We start from the raw sequence: 27,126 nt of genomic DNA on the forward strand, positions 1-27,126 counted from the left end.
GCTAGTAAAGGTGTATAATGATCTTAACTATCATCTCAATTAAGTCACAAATATTTATTGAACACTTATTATGTGTCAGACCCTATGTTAGATAGTAGGGGTGTGGACATGATTAGACTGACAATATCTCTGATGTTATATTCCAGTAGGGGTGGACAATCAATTGATATATAGATCAGTAGACTGGTAGATCAGTAAATCAACAGATTCAGAATAAATCCATCTATTAGAATCTAGATATTATTAGAAGAATAACATCAGCTAGTGGCAATGAGCATGCTAGAGTGAGAAGTGAAATAGTGTGACTGGATGATTATTTTCCAGTGAGTGATCAAGAAAACTTTCTTGGATAGGGTGACATCTAGACTGAGATCAGAATGGTAGGAATTGTCCCCTGATGGAAGGATTTGATACAGAAACAGGTTTGTAAAGAGCCCAAAGCCAGGAACCCAAAGAGCTGTAGGGGCCTGTGGCATTTCATCCCCAAGACACAATGGGCACAGAGTGTACGACCTTCAGGCTTTTTAAGCACCAAAGAAATATTTGAAATCTTAAAAAAAAAAAAAAAAAAGCTGGTTCCAAAATACCAAAAGATAACCACAAAATTGAGTTGAATAAATATTTAATCAACATAGTCATACTTAATTGATTGTTAAATGCAATATTCATAAAGCATTCATTATGTAAACAATTTGTAGGTTAAATTTTTTCACTTCCCTCAAATTTTCAAGTATGGGCAGAGTTCTAAGAAATCAATCATAAATTAGGGTGGTCTAAAAGTGCTACATTCAATATGTCAACAAACTTGAAAAACTCAGCAGCGGCCAGAGGACTGGAAAAAGTCAGTTTTCATTCCAATCCCAAAGAAGGGCAATGCCAAAGAATATTCAAACTGCCATATAACTGTGTTCATTTCACATGCTATCAAGGTTATACTCAAAATCCTTCAAGCTAGGCTTCAACAGTACATAAACTGAGAACTTCCAGATGTACAAGCTGGATTTAGAAAAGGCAGAGGTCAAACTGCCAACATCCACTGGATCATGGAGAAAGAAAGGAAATTCCAGAAAAATAGCTACTTCTGCTTCATTGACTATGCTAAAGTCTTTGACTGTGTGGATCACAACAAACTGTGGAAAAATTTTTAAGAGATGGGAATACCAGACCACTTACCTGTCTTCTGAGAAACTTGTATGCAGGTCAAGAAACTGTTGTTAGAACCGGACATGGAACAATGAACTGGTCCCAAATTGGGGAAGGAGTACATCAAAACTGTATATTGTTACCCTGCTTATTTAACTTATGTGTAGAGTACATTATGCAAAATACTGGGCTGCATGAAATACAAGATTCCCAGGAGAAATATCAACAACCTCAGATATGCAGATGATACCCACTCTAATAGCATAAAGTGAAGAGGAACTAAAGAGCCTTTTGATAAAAGTGAAAGAAGAGAGCGATAAAGCTGGCTTAAAACTCATGGTCCAAAAGACTAAGATCATAGCATCTGGTTCCATCACTTCATGGCAAATAGAAGGGGGAAAAGTGGAAGCAATAACATTTTATTTTCTGGGGCTCCAAAATCACTGCGGATGGTGACTATAGCCATAAAATTAAAAGATGGTTGCTCCTTGGAAGGAAAGGTATGACAAACCTAGACAGCATATTAAAAAGTAACCTCTGAAAAAAAAAAAAAAGTAACCTCTGCCACTCTGCCAACAAAGGTCCGTATAGTCAAAGCCATGTTATTTCCAGTAGTCATGTACAGATATGAGAGTTGGGCCATAAAGAAGGCTGAGTGCCAAAGAATTGATGCTTTTGAACTGTGGTGTTGGAGGAGATTCTTGAGCGTCCCTTGGACTGCAAGGAGATCCAACCAGTCCATCCTAAAGGAAATGAGTCCTGAATATTCATTGGAAGGACTGATGTTGAAGCTGAAACTCCAATGCTTTGGCCACCTGATGCAAAAAGCTGACTCATTGGGAAAGACCCTGATGGTGGGAAAGACTGAAGGCAAAAGGAGAAGGGGACAGAAGAGGATGAGATGGTTAGGTAGCATCACTGATTCAATGGACCTGAATCTGAGCAACCCCAGGAGCTAGTGGAGGACAGAGGATCCTGGCGTGCTGTAGTCCATGAGGTGGCAAAGTCGGACATGACTTAGCAACGAAACATAAAAAACAATCATATCCAAAGGATTGTAACAAATAAAAAAGCCTTTAAAAATAACTTACAACAAAAGAAAAGATGTATTTGATGTGGCATATGGGAGCCTTTAAAGTTATTTGATAAGATGTGAGGAGTCAGTCAGTCGTGTCTGACTCTTTGCCAGCCCATGGACTGTGGCCCGCCACGCTTCCCTGTCCATGGGATTCTCCAGGCAAGAATACTGGAGTGGGTAGTCATTCCCTTCTCTTGGGGGATCTTCCCAACCCAGGGATCAAACCCAGGCCTCCTGCATTGCAGGCAGCTTCTTTGCCATCTGAGCCACCACGGAAGCCCTCCCGAAACGTGTAGTTCTTACCGTCTACAAAAGTCTTCACTGGATCCTGGGGGATGCCTCGCCACACAGCTCAAGTGGAGACAGCCTCCATGAGCAGCTAAATCCATAATCTTTCTCCAATTACCTCCTCAGAAATGACTCAACTTTTACCCCCACCCCTTAGTCGGGGTGGGGCTCAAAGCAAGCTCCTGGAGGCCAAAACTAACCAGTGTCAGCTGCTGAAGCTTCTCCAAGGTCAAACAGTAATCACCAACAGATGCGAAAGCAAGATGCGTCTAACAGGACCCGGTGTGTGTCCACGCTGCGGGCTTCCCCCTTCACGCCGCTTGCGTCCCCGAAGTCTTTATGGCTGGGCAGACACAGGTATGGACAGCGATGGGGGATGAGGCTGTTGATCCAGGAAGTGTGCGAATGAACTCGGGGAGGTGGCGGGGGGGGCACTCAAGATAATGTAAAAGGCGAAAACATGGACTTAGGACAATTTCCAGGCTGTCTGGATGAGGTATAATGATATGGACACCTTGGAGCCTGCAGTCCTGGCAAGGCGAGGCGAACACGGAGCATGCGAAAGGCATTACGGAGCAAAACGCCAGATAACGAAGTACAGGAGGGAGGCGCCCAGCAACGGAACAGGCCAGGGGAGAGAGCCGGGGAGGGGCGTGCTGATGCGGGAGGCCTTTCCGGGGGCCCTTCTCAGACCGGCTGCAGACTGGGGACAGAGGGGCACCTGGGCATGACAGGAAAATGTGCCGAAAATATTCTGAATTCAAAGTACGCTGACTATTTCCCGCCCCGTGAATTCTTAACTTTACGCTTTTTAATATGCTATCTAGGTTGGTCATAACTTTCCTTCCAAGGAGTAAGCGTCTTTTAATTTCATGGCTGCAATCACCATCCACAGTGATTTTGGAGCCCCCAAAATAAAGTCTGACACTGTTTCCACTGTCTCCCCATCTATTTCCCATGAGGTGATGGGACCAGATGCCATGATCTTGGTTTTCTGAATGTTAAGCTTTAAGCCAACTTTTTCACTCTCCTCTTTCACTTTCATCAAGAGGCTTTTTAGTTCCTCTTCACTCTCTGCCATAAGGGTGGTGTCATCTGCATATCTGAAGTTATTAATATTTCTCCCAGCTATCTTGATTCCAGCTTGTGCTTCTTCTGGCCCAGCGTTTCTCATGATGTACTCTGCAGAAAAACTTAGTACCAGTTAAAGTTAACATTTAAGCTTTTGAAAATGAATTGCTTATACACTGTGATATGGAGACGTCTCCAAGATATGTATACACTGACAATTTAAAAAAATGAGGTGCAGAGCAGTATATACATACACACAATTAGGTACATAGGTATATATATGTATACATATATGTTTATATATATACATACACACTTGCAGAGAGAGCGCGAGCTACTATTTATGTGGTGTCAGTATGTGATCATTTTTCAAAAGAATGCATGGAAAATTCCTGCAAGATTAAATAAATCATTAATACTATTACTTCTAGGGAGGTGAAATTGGGATGGGAAGTTGGAATATGATAGTTTTCATCATATACTCTTTGGTGCTTTTCAAATTTTTTGTTAGTTTCATTACAGATTAAATTAATTAGAAAAATAGAAAAAGAAAGTAAAACCCTTTGAAGACAAGACTAGGGCAGTGGCTAGTAGCTTAAGCCCTGAGCTCTAATCCTTGAGCTGTCACTGAATAGCTGTACGATCCTGGATAAGATCCTTAACTTTCCTAAATTCTAATTTCCTCATCTAAAAAAATGAAGATTGGGGAATTCCTTGGTGGTCCAGTGGTTAGGACTTAAGTGTTCTCATTGCCAGGGGCCCAGGTTCAATCCCTGGTCAGGGAACTAAGATCCCACAAGCCACTCAACATGGCCAAACATTTTTAACTTTTGAAAAAAATGAAGATCAGTATTAAAGGATCTCCACACCAAAGAATTTTGTATGTAAAATAAGGCATCATCCTGTCTTCTATAGGCTCCAGAATAACCACTTGGCTTTTTACACTACTTTTTACACTACTTTTTACACTACTTTTTTTACACTACTTTTATCAACTGTGTATAAGCCAGGTACTGAGTTCAGTTCAGTTCAGTTCCTCAGTCATGTCCAGTTGTTTGTGACCCATGGACTGCAGCATGCAAGGCCTCCCTGTCCATCCGCAACTCCCAGAGTTTACTCAAACTCATGTACATTGAGTCAGTGATACCATTTGGATGGTATCATCCATCTCATCCTCTGTCATCCCCTTCTCCTCTTGCCTTCAATCTTTCCCAGCATCAGGGTCTTTTCCACTGAGTGTGTTCTTAGCATCAGGTGGCCAAAATATTGGGGTATCAGCTTCAGTATCAGTCCTGCCAATGAATATTCAGGACTGATCTCCTTTAGGATGGACTGGCTGGATCTCCTTGCAGTCCAAGGGACTCTCAAGAGTCTCCCCCAACACCACAGTTCAAAAGCATCAATTCTTCGGCACTCAGCTTTCTTATACTCCAACTCTTACATCCACACATGACTACTGGAAAAACCATAGCCTTGACTAGATGGACCTTTGTTGGCAAAATAATGTCTCTGCTTTTTAATATGCTGTCTAGTTGGTCATAACTTTTCTTCCAAGGAGTAAGCATCTTTTAGTTTCATGGCTGCAGTCACCATCTGCAGTGGTTTTACAGCCCCACAAAATAAAGTCTGTCACTGTTTCCACCATTGCCCCATCTATTTGCCATGAAGTGATGGGACCAGATGCCATGATCTTCGTTTTCTGAATGTTGAGTTTTAAGCCAACTTTCTCACTCTCTTCTTTCAATTTCATCAAGAGGCTCTTTAGTTCCTCTTCACTTTCTGCCATAAGGGTGGTATCATCTGTGTATCTGAGGTTATTGATATTTCTCCCGGCAATCTTGATTTCAGCTTGTGCTTCATCCAGCCCAGCGTTTCTCATGATGTACTCTACATATAAGTTAAATAAGCAGGGTGACAATATACAGCCTTGATGTCCTCCTTTTCCTATTTGGAACCAGTCTGTTGTTCCATGTCCAGTTCTAACTGTTGCTTCCTGACCTACATACAGATTTCTTAGGAGGCAGGTCAGGTGGTCTGGTATTCCCATCTCTTTCAGAATTTTCCACAGTTTGTTGTGATCCACACAGTCAAAGACTTTGGCATAGTCAATAAAGCAGAAGTAGATGTTTTTCTGGAACTCTCTTGCTTTTTTGATAATGCAACGGATGTTGGCAGTTTAATCTCTGGTTCCTCTGCCTTTTCTAAATCCAGCTTGAACATCTGAAGGTTCATGGTTCACATACTGTTGAAGCCTGGCTTGGAGAATTTTGAGCATTGCTTTACTAGCATGTGAGATGAGTGCAGTTGTGTGGTAGTTTGAGCATTCTTTGGGATTGCCTTTCTTTGGGATTGGAATGACCTTTTCCAGTCCTGTGGCCACTGCTGAGTTTTCCAAATTTGCTGCCATATTGGGTGTGGCAGTTTCACAGCATCATCTTTTAGGATCTGAAATAGCTCAACTGGAATTCCATCACCTCCACTAGCTTTGTTCATAGTGATGCTTCCTAAAGCCCAGTTGACTTTGCATTCCAGGATGTCTGACTCTAGGTGAGTGATCATACCATCATGATTACCTGGGTCATGAAGATATTTTATTTCTTTGCACTGATCACTTAGGAAGGCTTTCTTATCTCTCCTTGCTATTCTTTGGAACTCTGCATTCAAATGGGAAAATCTTTCCTTTTCTCCTTTCCTTTTTGCTTCTCTTCTTTTCACAGCTCTTTGTAAGGCCTCCTCAGCCATTTTCCTTTTCTGCATTTCTTTTTCTTGGGGATGGGCTTGATTCCTGCCTCCTGTACAGTGTCACAAATCTCCATCCCTAGTTCTTCAGGCACTCTATCTATCAGATCTAATCCCTTGAATCTATTTCTCACTTCCACTGTATATTCCTAAGGGATTTGATTTAGGTCATACCTGAATGGTCTAGTGGTTTTTCCTACTGTCTTCAATTTCAGTCTGAATTTGGCAATAAGGAGTTCATGATTTGAGCCACAATCAGCTCCCGGTCCTGATTTGCTGACTGTATAGAGCTTCTCCATCTTTGGCTGCAAAGAATATAATCAATCTGATTTTGGTATTGACCATCTAGTGATGTCCATGTGTAGAGTCTTCTCTTGTGTTGTTGGAAGAGGGTGTTTACTATGACCAGTGCTTTCTCTTGGCAAAACTCTATTAGCCTGCTTCATTCTGTACTCCAAGGCCAAATTTGCCTGTTACTCCAGGTGTTTCTTGACTTCCTACTTTTGCATTCCAGTCCTCCTTAATGAAAAGGACATCATTTTTGGGTGTTAGTTCTAGAAGGTCTTGTAGGTCTTCATAGAACCGTTCAGCTTCTTCAGCATTACTGGTCAGGGCATAGACTTGGATTACTGTGATGTTGAATGGTTTGCCTTGGAAAGGAACAGAGATCATTCTGTGGTTTTTGAGATTGCATTTAATTACTGTATTTTAGACTCTTTTGTTGACTATGATGGCTACTCCATTTCTTCTAAGGGGAGAAGTATATCTACTACTGTCCACAGTAGTAGATATAATGGTCATCTGAGTTAAATTCACTCATTTCAGTGCATTTTGTTCACTGATTCCTAAAATGTCGATGTTCACTCTTGGCATCTCCTGTTTGACCACTGCCAATTTGCCTTGATTCGTGGACCTAACATTCCAGGTTCCTATGCAATATTGCTCTTTGCAGCATCGTATTTTGCTTCCATCACCAGTCACATCCACAATTGGGTGTTATTTTTGCTTCAGCTCCATCCCTTCATTCTTTCTGGAGTTAGTTCTCCACTGATCTCCAGTAGCATATTGGGCACCTACCAACCTGGAAAGTTCATCTTTCAGTGTCCTATCTTTTTGCCTTTTCATACTGTTCATGGGGTTCTCAAGGCAAGAATACTGAAGTGGTTTGCCATTCCCTACTCCAGTGGACCACGTCATGTCAGAACTCTCCACCATGACCCATCTATCTTGGGTGGCCCTATATGGCATGGCTCTTAGTTTCATTGAGTTAGACAAGGCTGTGGTCCATGTAATCAGATTGGTTAGTTTTCTGTGATTGTGGCTTTCAGTCTGTTTCAGTCTGTCTGCCCTCTGCTGGAGAAGGATAAGAAGCTTCCTGATGGGAGAGACTGACTGGGGGGGAAACTGTTCTGATGGGCGGGGCCATGCTCAGTAAATCTTTAATCCAATTTTTTGTAGATGGGTGGAGCTGTGTTCCTTCCCTGTTATTTACCTGGGGCCAAACTATGGTGAAGGTAATGAAGATAATGGTGACCTCCTTCAAAAGATCCCACGCATGTACTGCTACACTCACTGCCCCCAGCCCTGCAGCAGGCCACCACCGACCCACACCTCTGCTAGAGACTCCTGGACACTCCTGGGCAAGTCTGGGTCATTCTTGACAGCCTTACTTTCATAATAAAGAAAAACTAAACAAAACCTAAATGGCCAGGAGCTAAAGAAGGGTTAAAGGCATTTTGGGCAGACACTAAAAATATGCATGCATAGGAACACAAAGAAAACTGGAAAGAAAATGTATCAGATGTTTATAAGACAATCCTTTCAGTGTAGAGAAAATATGAAAATTGCTATTTGTGTTTATTTTTATCTCAGTCTTTAAAATTTATATTTCTGGCATATGTTTTATAATATATTTGTTGTAGCCAAGCGTTTCGGGAAACAAACTCACTCAGAAGGACAATGCAGATAGTGGCGGGCCCAAGGCAGAGTCTCCTTTTAGCCAAGGACCCTGACCAGTTTTTGTGAAAACCTTATATACCCTAAGTGTACTTGCTCAAACCCACCTCCCCAAATTCCTTGAAACTAGTCTGGACAAGGTAAAAGATGTGATCAAAGTTAACCCATGATTCATGTGTCATTAAGACTAAATAAACAGTGGACATTTATCAATAGGCCTGTGGTCATATCCGATAAACATAATGGAATTTACCACTTTGTTCTGTTACAGAGATAATTAGCATATTCTTTTAGGCAACGAGAGTCCAAGTACAAGTCCTGTGGCTGTTTTATCCGGGGGGGTCTGGTTTCCCATTGGTCTGCCACTTCTATAGACACGGGCACAAAGTTCAGAGTCCATTGGGAGGGTGACCATGCGTGTAGCCTGATGTTCGCAGCCTGGCCTAAGACGGAGTCCAACTCTGTCTGTTTCCTCCTTCATATTGATTTAATGATAAATGCACCTGTGATAAGGTGCACGCTCACATTTTCTTTCCTGATATGAGTTTGACACCGGGAATGTTTGGAGAGCACCACACTCAAGCCTAGTCCTATGAGTCACTCTGGCAAGAGCCTGTGTCAGCAAACAGAGGCAGCCGGAGACTGTATGTACATTATGGGCTTCATCCAAAGGGTTAATAGTACCACTACACACTTTGTGCAAATGAAATCTACCACAGTCTACAATTACAGTTTGTTAGACTTAAAGACTTTTTTTCCAATGTGCCCTGACTCAAAAATAGCTAAAAGGTGGATTACATCCAGGAGCACACATTCCCGTGGTAAAGCATTAGAACAGAAAAGGGCCGGCATGACTCAGACTTTAAATCCTATGACTATAGGGCTGGATCTCTATATTTGTGAAGGCCAGTCAGGGCTTAGATTTGTGCTAGGTGACTCAAGTTCTCCTTGAGTTTCTCACACATCATCCATAACTTTTATTCAAGAAGATCAAATTCCTAGGATCTTCATAAAGTTAAACCAGTTCGGTCTGATCACCACTACTATGCAGTCCAAGAGGACTCCACTCACCTGGGTCTCCAAACAGCCAGCTCCCAGGCGTGGACCCAGAGGTTAAAAAGTGACCTCCCAATAAATAAAATAAAAACATTTCCAGTTAAAAATAAAAAAAAGTGACCTCCCAGAGCAGATGACTCACGAGCCTGCCTCCACAGCCGCAGTCTCCCCACTGGACTCCAGGCCTGGTTCCTACCTGCCCACCGCCCCTCACCTGATAAACCCCTCCCGCGGGTGTCTCAGGGAGAACCCGCCCACTCCCTCCTGACCGAGGCGCTCAGGCTCCTCTCCTCCTGTCACCCCCCACGCTCCACAGCTCAGGGATGGGCACCCCACCGTCCTGGGAGTCCAAGCAGAGAGCTGGCGGGGCAGAAAGTCTCCCCTCTCCCTAGCCCCTGCTCACAAACCCTGTGACCTCCGCCCCTCCTCCCGCCGCATCCTGTTTGCTGCCCCTGGGAGCCTGGGTGAGAGGCTTGCTCCAGGCACTTCCTGTCACCTGAAGGGACTCCCCACCTCCCGCTTTCCAGGTACCAGTCCCCCCTTCAAAGCGCAGTGTCAGTGTCCTGCGTCCGCCCAGGACGGATCCCACGGCTGTGTGCAGCCTGAAGCCCTCCCGGGCCTCTGCCGCCAGCAGGTCAGAGCCAGCTCTGCCTCTCATTGCTCCACCCCACCCCATCCTCGATTCGGAGCTTCATTCCCAGCACTCACCACGCCTTTTCAGGCCTCAGCTCCCTTACACGGGCTCTGTCCCAAAGCCTACCCTGGTGTCCGCCTCCGGCCTCCTGGTACCATATTCATTAGCATGCCCAGACCCACGTGATGTGTGGCCTCGTCTGGGACGTCTGGTATTTCTGAAACAGATTTTCTTTTGTGTTCCCACAGCACACTGCATGTACATCTGTTAGTGTATTTAACCCAATATAATATTAATTGTTTGCCCTTCTTGCCCTGTAGGCTTCCAGAATAAGAAAACACTCTACCTAGCAGGGTTCAGTCAGGGTTCAGTCACTAAGTCATGTCTGACTCTTGGGGACCCCAAGCACTGTAGCCTGCCAGGCGCCTCTGTCCTCCAGCGTCTCCCAGAGCTTACTCAGATTCAGGTCTATCGAGTCAGTGACGCTCGTCTCATACTCTGACGATCATCCAGAGTACACATTAAATATGTTTTGGTGAGTAAGTGAATGGATTAACAAATGAACTGCTGTGAGTTACTTTAAAGAAAAAGGGAGGAATCTTTCTGCATCACCTTTAATACCCTCTGGGCTTCCCTTGTGGCTCAGCTGGTAAAGAATCTGCCTACAATGCGGGAGACCTGGGTTCAATCCCTGGGTTGGGAAGATCCCCTGGAGAAGGCAAAGGCCACCCACTCCAGTATTCTGGCCTGGAGAACGGGGGTCGCAAAGAGTCGGACACGACTGAGCGACTTTCACTTCACATCGCACCCTGTGACACAAACACTTTTGTTTGCCTCTTATTCCTTTCTCGAAAGCTGTTCTTCTCACTCTTCCACTTCTGCACCCCGTGCTCAGCTGTAAGGAGCCCCTGCACAGACCTCACTGACCTCATCTATTTCTGGTGACTGGGTGAGCATCACTGGACCACAGGGTTGTGCCCACGCTTTGCTTCGAGGTGCAGGGCTGGGCTCCCCTCCTGCACAGAGACCCCCCTCAGGAGAGCTTCCCAGGAACACGCCCGCCCACGGGCAGGGCTGCAGAGCGGCTTCCCCGGCAGGGGTCACATTGGATAAAGCTGTGGCTCCAGTACTGGCCATGTTTTCCATAGTTTTAGGTGAAATTCATATTTTTTAAGTTTTAAGTTGAAAATACATAGCTGTTTGAATGAGAAGGGAACAAACCATCCTTTTTTTTTTTTAACTTTGCTGCTAATTGGCTAGTAAAAAGTGGAATAATACAAGTAATTGTATATAACTTTTGGGAAGGCAAACTGTTGCAAGATTTCTGAGAGGTAGTTTTAGCAATATTATATGGAAAGATTTTACAACGTGCAGAACTCTCTGACCCATACTTTCACATCTAGGAATTTCTCCTAAAAAAAAAAAAAAAAAAGCATCAAAGATGTGCAGAAGGACATGCATGTCCACTCGGTGTTTCCTTCCCTGGTCAGGGGGGCTGGAGTCCCCAGCAGATCTCAGGGGAAGAACAGAGCAACTGGAGCTGACAGTAGAAAATTCCATGTAGTCCTTTGATTTCAGACATTTATGGAGCAAAATTGGTTATTCGGACAGTCCACTGAAAGAGTGGGTTGATTTCATTGGGATAGCCCATGATCTTTCCGACTATAGTAACAAGTGAAGAACTCAAATGCTCACCAAAATGCCATTGCCAAATCTATACCTCAACTGTCACTTCCCTTTCTCTAGTCCTTGGTGAAAAAATGAAATTCCATCTTACCTTGTCCTTTTCTGTAGTATGCAGATTAAGGAAGAAAAGTTTTTCTATCATTTCGATGTGGCCCCTCTCTGCCTCCAAAAGAAATGGTTTTCTTCCCTTCTGAAAATCAGTCACAAACTCCAACACACTTACTGAACACACAAGACAACTGGCAAAGTGGGGAGCATTTTGAGGAGGGCAAGGAGGCCAAGGCGGTGATTCTGGTCATGGCAATCTGGGCTCTTATTAGGGGAAGGTCGTCACAACCTGTTTCACTTCAAACCAGATCCAGTTCTGAGTTTTTGTGCCAAACTCCAACAGCACAGAATCATTTTCATGGGGGCAGGGAGGTACGTTTAGACATGGTCCTTCCAAAGCATCTGGGGAGGCCCCACCTCACAGCCAGACAAGATTCCATTTAAAAAGAACATTTTAACTAACTTTCTGCATTTATGGAACAGGTCTTTCACTCAACTATTTATTGAGAAGCTGATTTTGTGCCAGACCTCATCTGAGTCACTTGCATATCACTCAGTAAGCCTTGCCTTACTGATAAAAATGCTTGAAGGAGAAATTCTCCAGGGTTTAATATTTACATGACTCATTGAGACATGACATTGTATCAGCTGCTTCTTTCCAGGCCCTCCCTGGTTGGTAATGCGGCTTTCCTGGTGGCTCAGACGCTTGCTCATATACTTATCTCTGACATTCACCAAGGATCAACAGGAAAACTCTTGAGAACAGGTCTGTATGATGTAGGATGGAGAAATTAGGAATTATCCAGAGAATACAGATTAAGAGAGATGTTTAGGTGTGATTTGTTAGGGAGGAAAGTTCAAGGGTAGAATCTTCTGATTATGGTAATTTCTCCAACTTTTCACGTTGCAAAGGGAGACTGCATTTTCGATAGTCAAAATGTCATTTGGCTATCAAAAGAACGGTGAAACACCTATTAAAAAAAACTCAATTTTCTAACCTGAGATATTTAAAAGCAGGAAAAGAAGTTGGGGTGGCCAACTTGGTAGGCAGCAGAAGTATTTTTGTCAACTAAACAAAACATTCACAAATTGGCCTGGTATGTTGTTAACCAAAAGCTTAGTAAGATGTTTGAAATGTTAAAAGCAAGACGCAAGACTCTTTATAAGAAGTTCCCAGAATCTGAGATTTGTTATCTGATCTCCTGCTAATGTCAGATAATAAAAAGATAATGGTCACTGTTTGCTTGAGATAATAGCTTATGATTCTCCAAAACTTAAAGAAAAAGGAAGGAAAAGTGCTAAAATAATAAATGGCTTCCAAAAAAGTATGTATGGATCAGTCCTATGGGACTCTATACAAGCTGGAGTAACAACCAGGCACCAAAAATTCACCTTATTTATATTTTTGAGCCAGATGTGTTGCCAATTAGACCTGTATCTCTAGCCCTTCAAAGTCTGAAACCCTGCCCTCATTGAATCACCAAGAAAGGACAAAGGGAAAAGATAGAGACTGCTTGGGACCCTCTCTTGCCACTTGTGAAATTAGATCCCTAATTGGAGATAAAGGTCTAGTCTTGAGCCTCAAACTGCTGTTTAGTCACTAAGTCATGGTCAGCTCTGTTTGAGCCCATGGACTGTAGCCCACCAGGCTCCTCTATCCATGGGATTTCCCAGGCAATTATTGGAAAAGGTTGCCATTTCCTTCTCCAGGGGATCTTCCCCACCCAGGGATCGTCTCCTTCATCTCCTACTTGGCAGGTGGATTCTTTACCACTGAGCCACCTGGGAAGCCCCAGGAGCCATCAACAGCTTTTGGGAAATGACAGAATGAGCATGTCCAGCTTATACAAATATCTGCAAACAGTGCCAACAAGGGTCCATATAAACCAGTCACAAAAAGAAAGATGAGAAATGCTGATTATATGCTAGATGAAAACATTTAGTCACACATTCTTACAAATCAGTCTCTCATTTGTTCAACAACTATTAACAATTATTCAGCATTTATATATATATATATATATATATATACACACACACATATATATGTCAGATATTGTGCTAAGCAAAAGTGGCCAAGATAAAAAATATAACACCCTATCCTCAGGAAGCTCAGAGTCCATTAAGAAAGATCAGCACATATGCAAGTGATTGTAATGAAATGCAATAACCAAATTGGAGTTTGAGTTTGTGCCTGTGGTTGGGGAGGCAGGTGATAAGAAACAGTGGCTAATGCCCTAGAACAGAAGAGAAGAAGTCACTGCACTCAGAGATGCCCAAAGTATGGCTTCTCCTCTGGCATTCACAATTCATCTGCAGTTCCTCCAAGTCCAGATGCAGCTTACCAATCAGGAGTCACTTTTATCATAAGCAATGCTGCTTAGTAATAGTTAATATTGTGCTTTTGTCTTGTTTGTAGTGACACAGAGCCAGAAAGTTAACTAAGGTTTAAATTCTCACGCAGAAAGGAAAGGCGTTTTGTTAGCCCTTTATGCACAAAGGGCATGAATAACACATGATGGTGTTCTGTCTGCAAGTGGACATTTGCTGCTTGTGTCTTTGCTTTTCCTTGGGAGAACCGCTCCCCTGCCCCTCTCCCAGCCAACACACACAAACACACACACCCATTAATTTAGTCCACTTAATGCTGTCAATGGCCAGCACGATCCTGCCACGATCATATAACCCATGGTCACAGGAGTTGGTTCAGCATTGGGCACATGTTTCAGGCAGGGCCAAACAGAATTGTTCCTGTGATTTCTATATGAACATTTGATGAGGGAGAAATTTTCTTTCTTATGAATCAAAACCATAACAATATTCATAAGAATTTAAACTTGAGGTTGCTAGTAGCCATCCTTCCCACTATGTGTAGAGTATACTTATCAATAATGCCAACAGAGGGACTTCCCTGGTGGTCCAGTGGCTAAGACTTCACGCTCCCAGTGCAGGGGGCCTGGGTTCCATCCCTGGTCAGGGAACTAGACCCCACATACAGCAACTAAGAGTTTACATGCTGCAAGTAAAGATCTCACATACTGCAAATAAGACCCGGCGCAGCCAAATAAACAAATAATTTTTTAAAAATGCCAACAGAGACAGCCAAGAGTTTGGGGGGGAGCTGAATCTAGCCATGCCTGCAGCGAGTGAGATACACCCTCAAACTCTTTAGTTAGGAGTTCATAAACTACCTTTAATGTTTATTCCAGATTAAACTAGATTTTTGTCACTCATAATAGAAAGAATTCTCACTAATACATATTTAGCAATCTGGGGACAAACACTGCTGGGAATATTAGGAGTCTGTTCAACCTTAAAATGGCCTCACTCTTTTAACCCTGGTTGCTACAAAGTCTTGCATTTCTGCATGGTTAAACAAAGTGACAGAGGACCCACCCACAGAGAAAGTCTAGACCAATAAGAAGCGGGAGGTTATCAAAGATAAAATATTTTTCCTCCCTAACAAAACAGCCATTGCTTTGAACTTTGGATGCTCTTTAAAAAATGTTATCATCAAGAAAAAAAAAAGTGAAAGCCAAATTACACAAAATAAGGACATTTAAAGTAGTCTGTATCTTATAAACATATCAAAAAGTAGCATAAAGAAAGACCAAGCGGCAGTAAAATGAGACACAAACCTTTTCTCCCATCTCTCGTACATATTATAAGCAAAATAACAAGAAGTTTAAAAACGCGAGTTGCTTTTTAATATATTTTATTATGTCTACTTTCATTTTTTAACCACCCAACCCTTTTAAATTATGTTCAAGTGGGCCTCTATCCAGTGTAGCAGTCTCCAAGGATGGAGACTGCCCTCATTGTAAGGCAGGAAGATTTTCCAGCCTGGAGGACTGTGGAGCCTGGTGTCAGCGTCTCAGGCTTCAGATCCCAAACAACCACAACTCAGAATCCTGAATCCCTTTCTTAATTAGCAGAAATAAGAAGGGTTTAGAATTTCTGTTCCTTTTTTTTCCTGTATTAGCCTAATGTGTACTTAACCTAATATGTCTTAATTCAATGCATTTAAATTGTTTGCACATGAATAAGTCTGAGGAGTTGCAGTTATTCATTAGAAATTATTTTTCATTTTTAAGTTTACTGCAGGGTTATTTGACAAGTTACCAAGTTGAGTAAAAGTTTCACAAACAGCCATTAAATGGGCACCCAAAGTCCAACCTGACCATCCTTTCCCACACAGATCCCAGAGAGGGTGTCCTGAGGGCCTCCGGGAGAAGAGGCCGGTGGAGGCCAGCACGAGGTACCCCGGTGCCTCCTGGGTGTATCTTCAGCATGAAATTCCCCTTCACCCTGCTATAGAGGGATTCACGGCTGAATTCAGCAAAGGGGAAAAGCAGTGGGTCCCTACGTAACTGGATATTTGAGAGAGAAAAAGAACATTCAGCAAAAAGTGCTGGAGGAGCAGTGCGTTGCTTCTGAAGTCATGGAACTGCTGTGAATGGGCGCTGCTGAGTCAGTTCTCCCCAGGTGAGAGGCAACAGGTTTGATGAAATCTAAGGCTGTGAGGTGTGGACCGCTGGCCCACAGAAGAAACTGTCTTCTCAAATCCTCATGCTCATTATCTCCAGTCTTCTGAACAAGGATGGGTTTTTTTGCATTTGGACCTCTAGAGATTTCCTGTAAATGTTCCTTTAAACCAGTGGAAGTTCCTCTATTTACACAGCCGAAACCAACCTAATGTTGTACCACCAGACTTTGTAAATATCCAAAGAAACATGAGTGGCCTCTGAGGCCGTTCCCTTTATTGTCCCTCCCTCTCCAAACATTTTGGTCTGAGTACTTATTTTTGATCACTAGGTGGAAGTTACACATAGAGTCAAAATATCTAGACTACTTAACCCATAACTTCTCCTGGCTGCTCTAATCTCTCTCCCCTGTAGGGACAACATAATTTTTAGAGCTACAGAGTTGGGAGAAACCTCAAAATATTTCCCAGTGCCCTCCATCTCTGCCCTCCTACCCAATCTCTTATGGGCCTACTTAAATCCATTTGATTAATAAAAACCTCCTCCCTGTTTGGCTTTCCTTGTGAGCTTTTGGAGTTCCCTCCAAGGCTAATGAGAAGGATTACTAACTCTGGGCAGGTATACAGGCTCTCAGTCACCTTCTGTGGATAAGAAACTGGGCAAGAAGGCCGGCTGTGAAGGTGGAGCAGTCTTCTCCATTCAATGCATTTCATGGGCTCCACAATACCTTTAAGCAAATACAGATGCGATACCCGACAATGAATAAACGGACCCTGAGCTCTGGATCCCGGCTCCTACTGGCTTTGGCTGATATCCTTGACCCCACTCACAGATCGCAGAAAAAGGACAGACTCTGTCTCTCCCATGGATGAATCCAGGTTTCTTTAGGAATGGGACTCAGAGGCTCTTCTCTCCCTAGATGACCCAGGGGACCCATGATTTGCTCATTCTGCACATGGTTCTCAATGCAGCTTCCTTTTAGGATCTCTCAGCTAACACCTGGCTCTGCATTGTCAGGGCTCCTCAGTCTTTTCCCCAACAAATACTCAGCGTTGCAGGGAAAGGAGTGGGACAGGCGAACTCAGCGCCAGCTGAAGAGATAACAGACAGGAAGGCCAGCAGAAGCTGCAGAAGTGGGAAGGCTCCCCGTAAACCTGCTTTGGTCATTGAGCCTCCTCAGCCTGTCTGATCCTCTCTACACACATCTGTCTCCTGTGAAAGCATCCAGAGCCCACTGAAAAGGAAGACAGTACTGTGTCTCATATAAAACCGGCTGTGAACACACATCTGCTGAATTGAATTGAATGGAATTCAATCGTAGGCCACACTCCTAGTTAGCATGGATCAAACTGGGATGTCTGACTTCTTCATCCTGACATTAAATGTGTTTGATGATGGTTATCAGTTTGAGGAAACCAGACAGTGTTTTACCCTATAATAATTGTTATAATAACTACCATTTAGTGAGCACTTACCATGTGCCAGGCTCTTTGCTAGGTGCTCTATAGTCATTAACTCATTTAAGCATCCCGGCAATGGCTGCTTTGATGTTGCTACATGGGAATGGCTTAGGGTTGGTGTCTGATTGGAAAGGGGTGGTAGAATGGCTTGCCATTTTGCTCACAGACAGAGGTATCTGTACATAAGATTGAGGAAGTATGAAAATCATTTACATCAAGGAATAGAGAAATTGCTGATAAAAAGAGACATAGAGGTTAAGACATCCTTCAAAATCATGCCTTGGTGCTACCATGAAATAAGTTTTATTATTCCCATTGCACAGAGGCAAACACTGAGGACTTCAGCAGTTGGAGGACTTGCTAAACCCACATATTTAATATATGGCCAGAACTCAGCCCAAGTCTGCCTGCCTCCAAGCTATAAAATGTATAGTTGCTCAGTCGTACTTAGAAGAAGTAAAAGAAATTTATAGACGTCATTTGACAAAAGTGTTTGTTATTATTTTTAAGATTGAGGTTAAAAAAAAAAGTGTTCCTAAAAAAAAAAAATGTGTTCCTAAAAGAGATGAAATAAAATGAGTATTACTGATTAACTTCTACAGAGTCTTCAATGGAGAATGAAGTTCAACAGGCACAGCGAAGAGGAAGTCCCATTTGAAATCCAAATGCCAACCCCACAGAGGATACTGCCTTATGAAAAGAGCCTAGAAAGGGCTATTCCCCAACGCATGGGCAATGCCCACGGTCCTCTGTGAGGGGAGACAGTACCGCACGGTGACTCGAGTCACCAGATCTGAATTCAAACCTGGCTCTGTCACCTTCCAGTTTGGGCACCTGAGACCAGGTACTTAGTCTCTCTGAGCCTCGACTTCCTCAAATATAAATAAAAATATTTCTTCATTATAGGATTACTATGGGGATCAACAGGATAAAGTATTCATTCAGCAATGATTTGTTAAGCATCCATATGTGCCAAGCTCTAGACCTCTCACTGAAATGTGTGGACACAGCTTCCCTTTGGGCCAAGCACACCAATAAACATTCAGTAAGTGGTGTGTAGTTGCCCAACTCTGCAACCCCATGGACTGTACGTAGCCCGCCAGGCTCCTCTGTCCATGGGATTCTCCAGGCAAGAATACTGGAGTGGGTTGCCATGCCCTCCTCCAGGGGATCTTCCCCACCCAGGGATCGAACCCCCGCATCTCTTATGTCTCCTGCACTGTGGGCAGGTTCTTTACCACTAGCGCCACTGTAGCTGTTATTATTATTACCGTGCTTCTCATGAAAGGACAAAAATAGAGACAAACATGGTGCCTTTGCAGTATACTCCATGGCTCATCGCAGCACAGCCGTGGGCCGAGCACATTCCCAAAAGGCCAGGCATCACAGAGTAAGACGCAGACAGCCACACAGCGTGGGTCCTGTCCACCCCGTGGCCAGGATGAGGGAGTAGAGACCGCTTCTTCATTACTTCCCGCCTTCCCCACATGCAGGGGCCAAGGCCGCCACCAGCTCCGATAACTGCCCTCTTCTCTGTGGTCTGCCAGAGTGAGGGAGGAGTCAGCCACAGGGCCAGGTCCGTCTTTGCCGGCTGCTCTGGCAGTTCCAGCAGGGACAGGAAGACAGTGGAATTTAGTGCGGTTTATTTGAGACCCACAGCTAACACACCTCATCAGGCTGGTCCAGGTCTTCCAGGTACAGATCTTGAATGAGGTGGTCCACGATGTGCATGTTATCGCTCTGAGCTACAAAGTGAAGGGCATTCACTCCATCCTAAAGAGAGCCAGGGGGAGGGGAGGTAATTACTCCGTAACCTCCCGCTCCTGCACGGTGAGCGAGGGCTTATGTCTGGTGTGATCCACATACCTACCTGCCTCTCGGCTCTCTGGTCCACTCCAGCTCTAACCAACATGAGCACGCTCTCGAGACTTCCAGACCAGGCTGCAAGGTGAAGAAGTGTCAAGCCATGCTTCCTCTAGAAAAGAGAAGAAAGGAACCCATCACTTGAGTGAGCCACAACACTCTCTCAGCCAACAAAAGCCAGGTTAATACCTAACTGCTGAAGATCAAGAGATGAGAGTTCAGTATTCAGCAAAAGTGATATATATCATACATACAAAGAAAGTACACAAACAATAAACATATTAGAAGAAAATTTAGATTATAATGTATAGTGTTTTGATTCAAAAGTTATAAAAGGAATAAGTTGATAAAGTCAGTAAGCAAATGATAGATTTTTAAAATGTAACTTAATATAGATAAATGGTTACTTTCTATAATATATGAAGTATCCTTACAAATCAACAAGGACCAAAAAAGGTACTCTCTTAAGGTATTAGTGCAAATGAAACCATTTCAGTTTAAACAATCTGGCAATATCTATTAAAATTTTAAATACAATCAGTAATCCCACTGTTGGGACTCTATCCCGTGAAAATAAATTTCTAGACCTGATGTTATATAAACAAGGTTATTAATTGCAACCGTTAAAACTGACAGTAAGGTAAATGTCCATCAATATGGGAACACTGAACAAATCAGGGAACAGTCACACCACATCATGTAGGCACTAAAAATAATTAACTAGGGCTATAACAATTGGAGAGATTTCCATGAGGTAGCTATTAAATGCAGAAAATAAGATGCAGAGAAAATATAATACAATCCCATTTTTTTATAAAACAAGCAATGACCAAAAAACTCATATGTGTTTATGTATGTATTTATGTCTATTGTAAGTGGGTAAGTAGGTGGATAGATAGCAATGTGGATTATATGAGCAAGAGGAAAAGTACAGAAATAAACACACAGATCCTACATTACTAAATGTAGTTACTGGAGAAGAGGAAGCTATGCAAAAAAAGAAAAACCAGAGAAGACTGAAGTTATAAAAAGAATCCTACTTATATATAAATTATTTAAAGTACACTCTATATATAAAATCATGTAAGTGTGTGTATACATATATGTGTGCATTAGAGAGGCGGAGACTGCTCAAGACCTACTGACCCGCAGTGATATTAGGGGACTAGACTTGTACACCAAATGAGCAGACAGACAAGTGTGAAAGGAAATAGCTAGAGTCAACACTGGCTATCTCAGGGAGGAGGGAATGAAGGGCTATGACTCAGGGAAAATTGCGACCTGAGCCCTAGGCCCCAAGTTAAAGAAGTCTACAGAGCAGACATTGTGAGCATGATCTGTAGACTCAAACAAACTGACCTCAAACTCTGTCTCAATCACTTCCAAACACTGCAGTCTTGCTCAGCTTAGTTAACCCTAAGCCTCAGGATCCTTATCTGTAAGTTCATGTGTCTGCTTTTCTATTTCCTTTTATCCCTGTCAAAAAATCTATGAATAAGGTCTAAGGATCTAATGTATAATGTGGTGACTCTAGTTGATAAGACTTTTATACAAGTGAAATTTGCTAAGTGCATAGAATGTACATGTTCTCACCAAAAAAAGAAATGAGATGACGAGTGTGTTAATTAACTAGATGGAAGGAATCTTTTCACAATGTATACACACACTGAATCATCACTATGTACATTTTAAATGTATCACAATTTCATTTGTCAACTATACCTCAACAAAGCTGAAAATAAAATTTAAATAAATCTCTTTTAAAATGAAGGCAAACAACAACAAAAACAAGAAAACCCACAGGGTTTATAGGGGAAATGAGACAGGTACCCATCACTCAAAAACTCTGTCATTGATACATTTTCATTTTTTAAAAATATAGGACCCTGCTCTGGACTGAATGTTTGTGTCCCTCAATAAAACTCATACGTTAAGTCTAATCCCCAATGTGATGGATTTGAAAGTCATGCCTTTGGGAGCTAATTAGGTCAGGAGAGTGGAACCCTGATGAATGGGATTAGTGCCCTTATAAACAGACACGGATCTTGGCTCCTCACTCTGCTCTCCACTGAGAGTGAGTAAAACCAGAAGTGGCTCTCACAAGACACTGGAAGTGCCACCATCTTGATCTTGGAGTCTCCAGTTTCCAGGTCTGTGGGAAATAAATGTTTGTTGTGGAAACCACCCAGCCTATGCTATATTTCTTACATCAGCCCAAACTAAAACAGACCCTAATAAGGGGTCGCAAAGAGTCGGACACAACTGAGCGACTGAACTGAACTGAACTGAATAAAAACAGTGGTACAATTGTACATTAAATGGTTAAGTATTTAATCCAATAAACATGGTACTACATATAAAACAAATCATCTATAACTTCTGTAAATGTGCCTTCCAAAAAGTAAGCCTTCTCAGAATATCTTATTTGCCTCTTGTAATCAATTATATTTGTAAACCTGGAGGACAGTTTGATAAACATATAGCATACAAACAATACAATAAACAAGGAATGAGGTTCTGTGGGGCCCTTCCATTTTGAAGTGTATAAACCTTTTAGCAGTAATCTGGGCTGCCACTGAAACTGCATTAATGTCTTCTCTTATTCTCAGTAAAGTTCAGGTATGGAGAAGAAAAAAAAAAAACAAGCCCCAGATTACTGAGATATATACTGGGAAATAAGCAGGGTGACAATATACAGCCTTGATGGACTCCTTTTCCTACTTGGAACAGTCTGTTGTTCTATGTCCAGTTATAACTGTTGCTTCCTGACCTGCATACAGATTTCTCAAGAGGCAGGTCAAGCGGTCTGGTATTCCCATCTCTTTGACAATTTTCCACAGTTTGTGGTGATCCACACAGTCAAAGGCTTTGGCGTAGTCAATAAAGCAGAAATAGCTCTTTTCGTGCCTAGCGGAGCCATGGCTCGGGGGTCCCAAGAAGCACCTGAAACGCGTAGCAGCTCCAAAACATTGGATGCTGGATAAACTGACTGGTATGTTTGCCCCTCGTCCATCTACCGGCCCCCACAAGCTAAGGGAATGTCTCCCCCTAATCATTTTCCTAAGGAATAGACTTAAGTATGCCCTAACTGGAGATGAAGTAAAGAAGATCTGCATGCAGCATTTCATTAAGATCGGTGGCAAAGTCCGCACAGATATAACCTACCCTGCTGGTTTTACGGATGTCATCAACATTGATAAGACTGGAGAGAATTTTCGTTTGATCTATGACACCAAGGGTCGCTTTGCTATTCATCGTATTACACCTGAGGAGGCCAAGTATAAATTTTGCAAAGTAAGAAAGATATTTGTGGGGACAAAAGGAATCCCTCATCTGGTAACCCATGATGCTCGTACCATCCGTTACCCTGATCCCCTCATCAAGGTGAATGACACCATTCAGATTGACTTGGAGACTGGCAAGATTACTGATTTCCTCAAATTTGACACTGGTAACCTGTGCATGGTGACTGGAGGTGCTAACCTGGGAAGAATTGGTGTGATTACAAACTGGGAGAGACACCCAGGTTCTTTTGATGTAGTTCATGTGAAAAATGCGAACGGCAACAGCTTTGCCACATAGCTCTCAAACATTTTCGTTATTGGCAAAGGCAACAAACCGTGGATCTCTCTTCCCTGTGGAAAGGGTATTCACCTTACCATTGCTGAGGAGAGAGATAAGAGACTGGCAGCCAAACAGAGCAGTGGATAAAATGATCTCTATGTGATGTGATTGGAAAAGTCTTTGTACTTAATTAAAGATAATACCAAGTGATTAATAACAACAACCAAACAATAAAGCAGAAATAGATGTTTTTCTGGAACTTTCTTGCTTTTTCGATGATCCAACGGATGTTGGCAATTTGATCTCTGGTTCCTCTGCCTTTTCTAAATCCAGTTTGACCATCTAGAAGTTCATGGTTCACGTATTGTTGAAGCCTGGCTTGGAGAATTTTGATCATTACTTTACTAGCGTGTGAGATGAGTGCAATCGTGCGGTAGTTTAAGCACAAGCTGGACTCAACATTGATGGGAGAAATATCAATAACCTCAGATATGCAGATGACACCACCCTTATGGCAGAAAGCAAAGAAGAACTAAAGAGCCTCTTGATGAAAGTGAATGAAGAGAGTGAAAAAGTTAGCTTAAAACTCAACATTCAGAAAACTAAGGTCATGACATCCAGTCCCATCACTTCATGGGAAATAGATGTAGAAACAGTGGAAACAGTGGTTGACTTTCTTTTTGGGGCTCCAAAATCACTGCAGATGGTGACTGCAGCCATGAAATTAAAAGACACTTACTCCTTGGAAGAAAAGTTATGACCAAACTAGACAGCATATTAAAAAGCAGAGACATTACTTTGCCAACAAAGGTCCATCTAGTTAAGGCTATGGTTTTTCCAGTAGTCATGTATGGATGTGAGTGTTGGACTATAAAGAAAGCTGAGTGCCAAAGAATTGATGCTTTTGAACTGTGGTGTTGGAGAAGACTCTTGAGAGTCCCTTGGACTGCAAGGAGATCCAACCAGTCCATCCTAAAGGAAATCAGTCCTGAATATTCACTGGAAGGACTGATGCTGAAGCTGAAACTCCAATACTTTGGCCACCTGATGTGAAGAACTGACTCACTGGAAAAGATCCTGATGTTGGGAAAGATTGAAGGTGGGAGGAGAAGGGGATGACAGAGGATGAGATGGTTGGACGGCATCACTGACTCGATGGGCATGAGTTTGAGTAAGCTCCAGGGTTGGTGATGGACAGGGAGGCCTGGTGTGCTGCAGTTCACGGGGTCACAAAGAATCAGACACAGCTGAGCATCTGAAGTGAACTGAAAGCAGCTTTGAGAGCAGATGTTTGTATTATCGTCTGAGCACCACCTGCCCTCCACCTGGAAGCCTTTGTCCACATCTGGAATAAGAACTTCCGTTTACCTCATCGGCCTCTCCCCCAGACTTGGAGGTGCTGCCCACACTGAACCAGAGTCCTCACCTCTGGGTTATGCAACTGATCCTCTGGGCAACCATTTTATCCTTACAAATGTATGACATAAGGTCAACATGGGAAATAAGCAAAAGCCTAAGTCCTACTGGCAATGAAAAAACAGTTTTGTCACCAAATACAAAGAGCACAAGACATGCATATTCTTTAAAGAGATCGTTCCAAAATGAATACTGTCAATGGAAACAGTTTGTGTGTATGTGGAGAAAAGATAACCCAAGTGACCAGATTTCCCCCTTACAATAATTTTGCTCTAATCTGCTGCTGCTAAGTCACTTCAGTTGTGTCCAACTCTGTGCAACCCCATAGACGGCAGCCCACCAGGCTCCCCCGTCCCTGGGATTCTCCAGGCAAGAACACTGGAGTGGGTTTCCATTTCCTTCTCCAGCACATGAAAGTGAAAAGTGAAAATGAAGTTGCTCAGTCGTGTCCAACTCTTAGTGACCTCATGGACTGCAGCCTACCAGGCTCCTCCGTCCATGGGATTTTCCAGGCAAGAGTACTGGAGTGGGGTGCCATTGCCTTCTCTGCTTTGAGTGCCAAGGAATTGATGCTTTTGAACTGTGGTGTTGGAGGAGACTCTTGAGAGTCCCTTGGACTGCAAGGAGATCCAACCAGTCCATCCTAAAGGAAATGCGTCCTAAATATTCATTGGAAGGACTGATGCTGAAGCTGAAACTCCAATACTTTGGCCACCTGATGCGAAGAACTGACTCACTGGAAAAGCCCCTGATGGTAGGAAAGATTGAAGGCAGGAGGAGAAGGGGATGACAGAGGATGAGATGGCTGGATGGCATCACCGACTCAATGGACAGGAGTTTGAGTAAACTCCGGGAGTTGTCGATGGAGAGGGAGGTCTGGAGTGCTGCAGTCCATGGGGTAGCAAAGAGTTGGACATGACTGAGTGACTGATCTGAACTGAACTGAATCCATTCTACCAAATGATGGCCTTACCTTATCAGCAGTATCCACCCTGACCTTGTGATTAAGCAAGAAATCCACAGCAGATAAACGATTTGTCCCCACTGCAAAATGCAAGACTATGTGGTTCATCTGAGGAAACATAATTTGTGTCTTCAGTCATCTGATTGCTATTTTGCGTTCTTAAGATTCCTGGTTCTTGAAATGGCCATAATTTTTTTTTAACCAGGTGTTTGTGTTTTGGTTATCTACTCTTTGCCTTGTCTTTAAAAGCAGTGAGAACTGTATCCAGCATAATCTTACATTTCTCTACTATTAGATAACATCAGAGAATTTAGCAACCAACTGGAGTGTATACATCAAGCTGAAATCCACTGCATAACCTATGACTGATTATAACAATATAATAGATTTCAACTAGAGTGTAAAAGCTGTATTTTTCCTGTATGCAACCATTAATAATGGTAGGATATATTGATAATGCATAACAAAAAATTTTCCTAGAAGTTCAGTCCATATGTGGCTCTTTCCCCTGTAGTTTTCTGGACTTTAAATTGTATTGAATCAAACAAATGAAGAAAGAAAGAGACAAAAAGAAAGAAGGTGGGGAGAGAAGGAAGGAAAGAAGGAAAGACACACGCAGATAAAAAAGCATGACTGTCTTTTGCTTCAAAGAAAAGCCAGCTTGGGGCTCCCAGGCTGTCTGGAGACACTCTGAGGTGCTTCAGACGAAGGATGCTTTGCTTGTAAGTAAAACACATGTCATATTTCCCACATTCTGGACATTGATTTTGCTTCCAAAGAATTTACTATCCTTTGCTTCTCATTAATAAATTATTGCAAAAATATGAGAACTGCTTAAACATCTGATTTCCTTAGTAGCTAAATCAGTGATAAACTAAGTTTGACAAAACATGAGTTACCCTTGCTATGTTTGCAGTCTAGAGCTATATTCTAGTATGCCCAGTTTGGGCTTGTAAACTCCCCTTTATTTGTGAATAAGGATGCAAACCAAAATAGCATCCAAGCAAAGTCAATAAAACCACTTCCATTTTTTTTTCATCTTTGTCATCACTGATTTTAAAGAACTCTACAAGCAACCATGTCAGCAATTTGCTGTAAACAGGACTAAAAAAGATGTCATTAGAAACTATAATATAATTCATCAGGAGTTTATAATAACTTGCTACACTGGCTGTTAGTTTTGGTGTATGAAGTACTTTTATATAAAAGTATGGTTTAAAATATTAGAAAGTTATATGGAAAATTTTTCAAATGGTTATTGAAAGGTACATTGGAGGATCTATTTCCTGCTGTTTAGAAAAATGATTATTGCTTTACTTATTCAACAGTTAATCTAATCTATGTATTACCTCCAAAGATCCTTGCTTATTTCTTTTACTCCCTTCCTTTCTTGTTTCCTTTCCTCTTTTTTGTTCCTAAAATTGTTCTGCTGCAGAAATATGCCATTTTTCTACTCTTTCTAGGATGTGTAAGTGTAATGAATAGGATATCCACACATAACATATCAGACATGCACACAATATACACATACAGACAAATCCCCTCACATCCACACAGGCACAACTGCTAAACATCCTTCCACTGCACTCCTCAGTTTCTATGACTCACTGCCTGGAACAGATCCAGGTTTTGTAGAAGGTGAAGTTTACACTTTTCAGGAGCCCTCTTTAAAGTCA

The 27,126-nt window shown here is 42.5% G+C and overlaps 1 protein-coding gene and 1 pseudogene across 1 annotated transcript in view; one reads left to right on the forward strand and one right to left on the reverse strand.

Annotated features, from left to right (window-relative positions):
* Positions 1–27,126, reverse strand: part of ANKDD1B (ankyrin repeat and death domain containing 1B) — a 61,092-nt gene that overhangs the window by 24,297 nt on the left and 9,669 nt on the right. The window contains 6 exon segments of the mRNA XM_061158331.1: positions 10,884–10,924; positions 10,927–10,981; positions 11,743–11,841; positions 19,312–19,416; positions 19,514–19,612; positions 25,460–25,558. Of these exon segments, the coding sequence (XP_061014314.1) occupies positions 10,884–10,924; positions 10,927–10,981; positions 11,743–11,841; positions 19,312–19,416; positions 19,514–19,612; positions 25,460–25,558 (498 nt within the window).
* Positions 22,439–23,232, forward strand: LOC133067455 (small ribosomal subunit protein eS4-like; annotated as a pseudogene).

The sequence above is a fragment of the Dama dama genome, chromosome 12 (assembly GCF_033118175.1).
Source record: "Dama dama isolate Ldn47 chromosome 12, ASM3311817v1, whole genome shotgun sequence".
Lineage (NCBI taxonomy): Eukaryota > Metazoa > Chordata > Mammalia > Artiodactyla > Cervidae > Dama > Dama dama.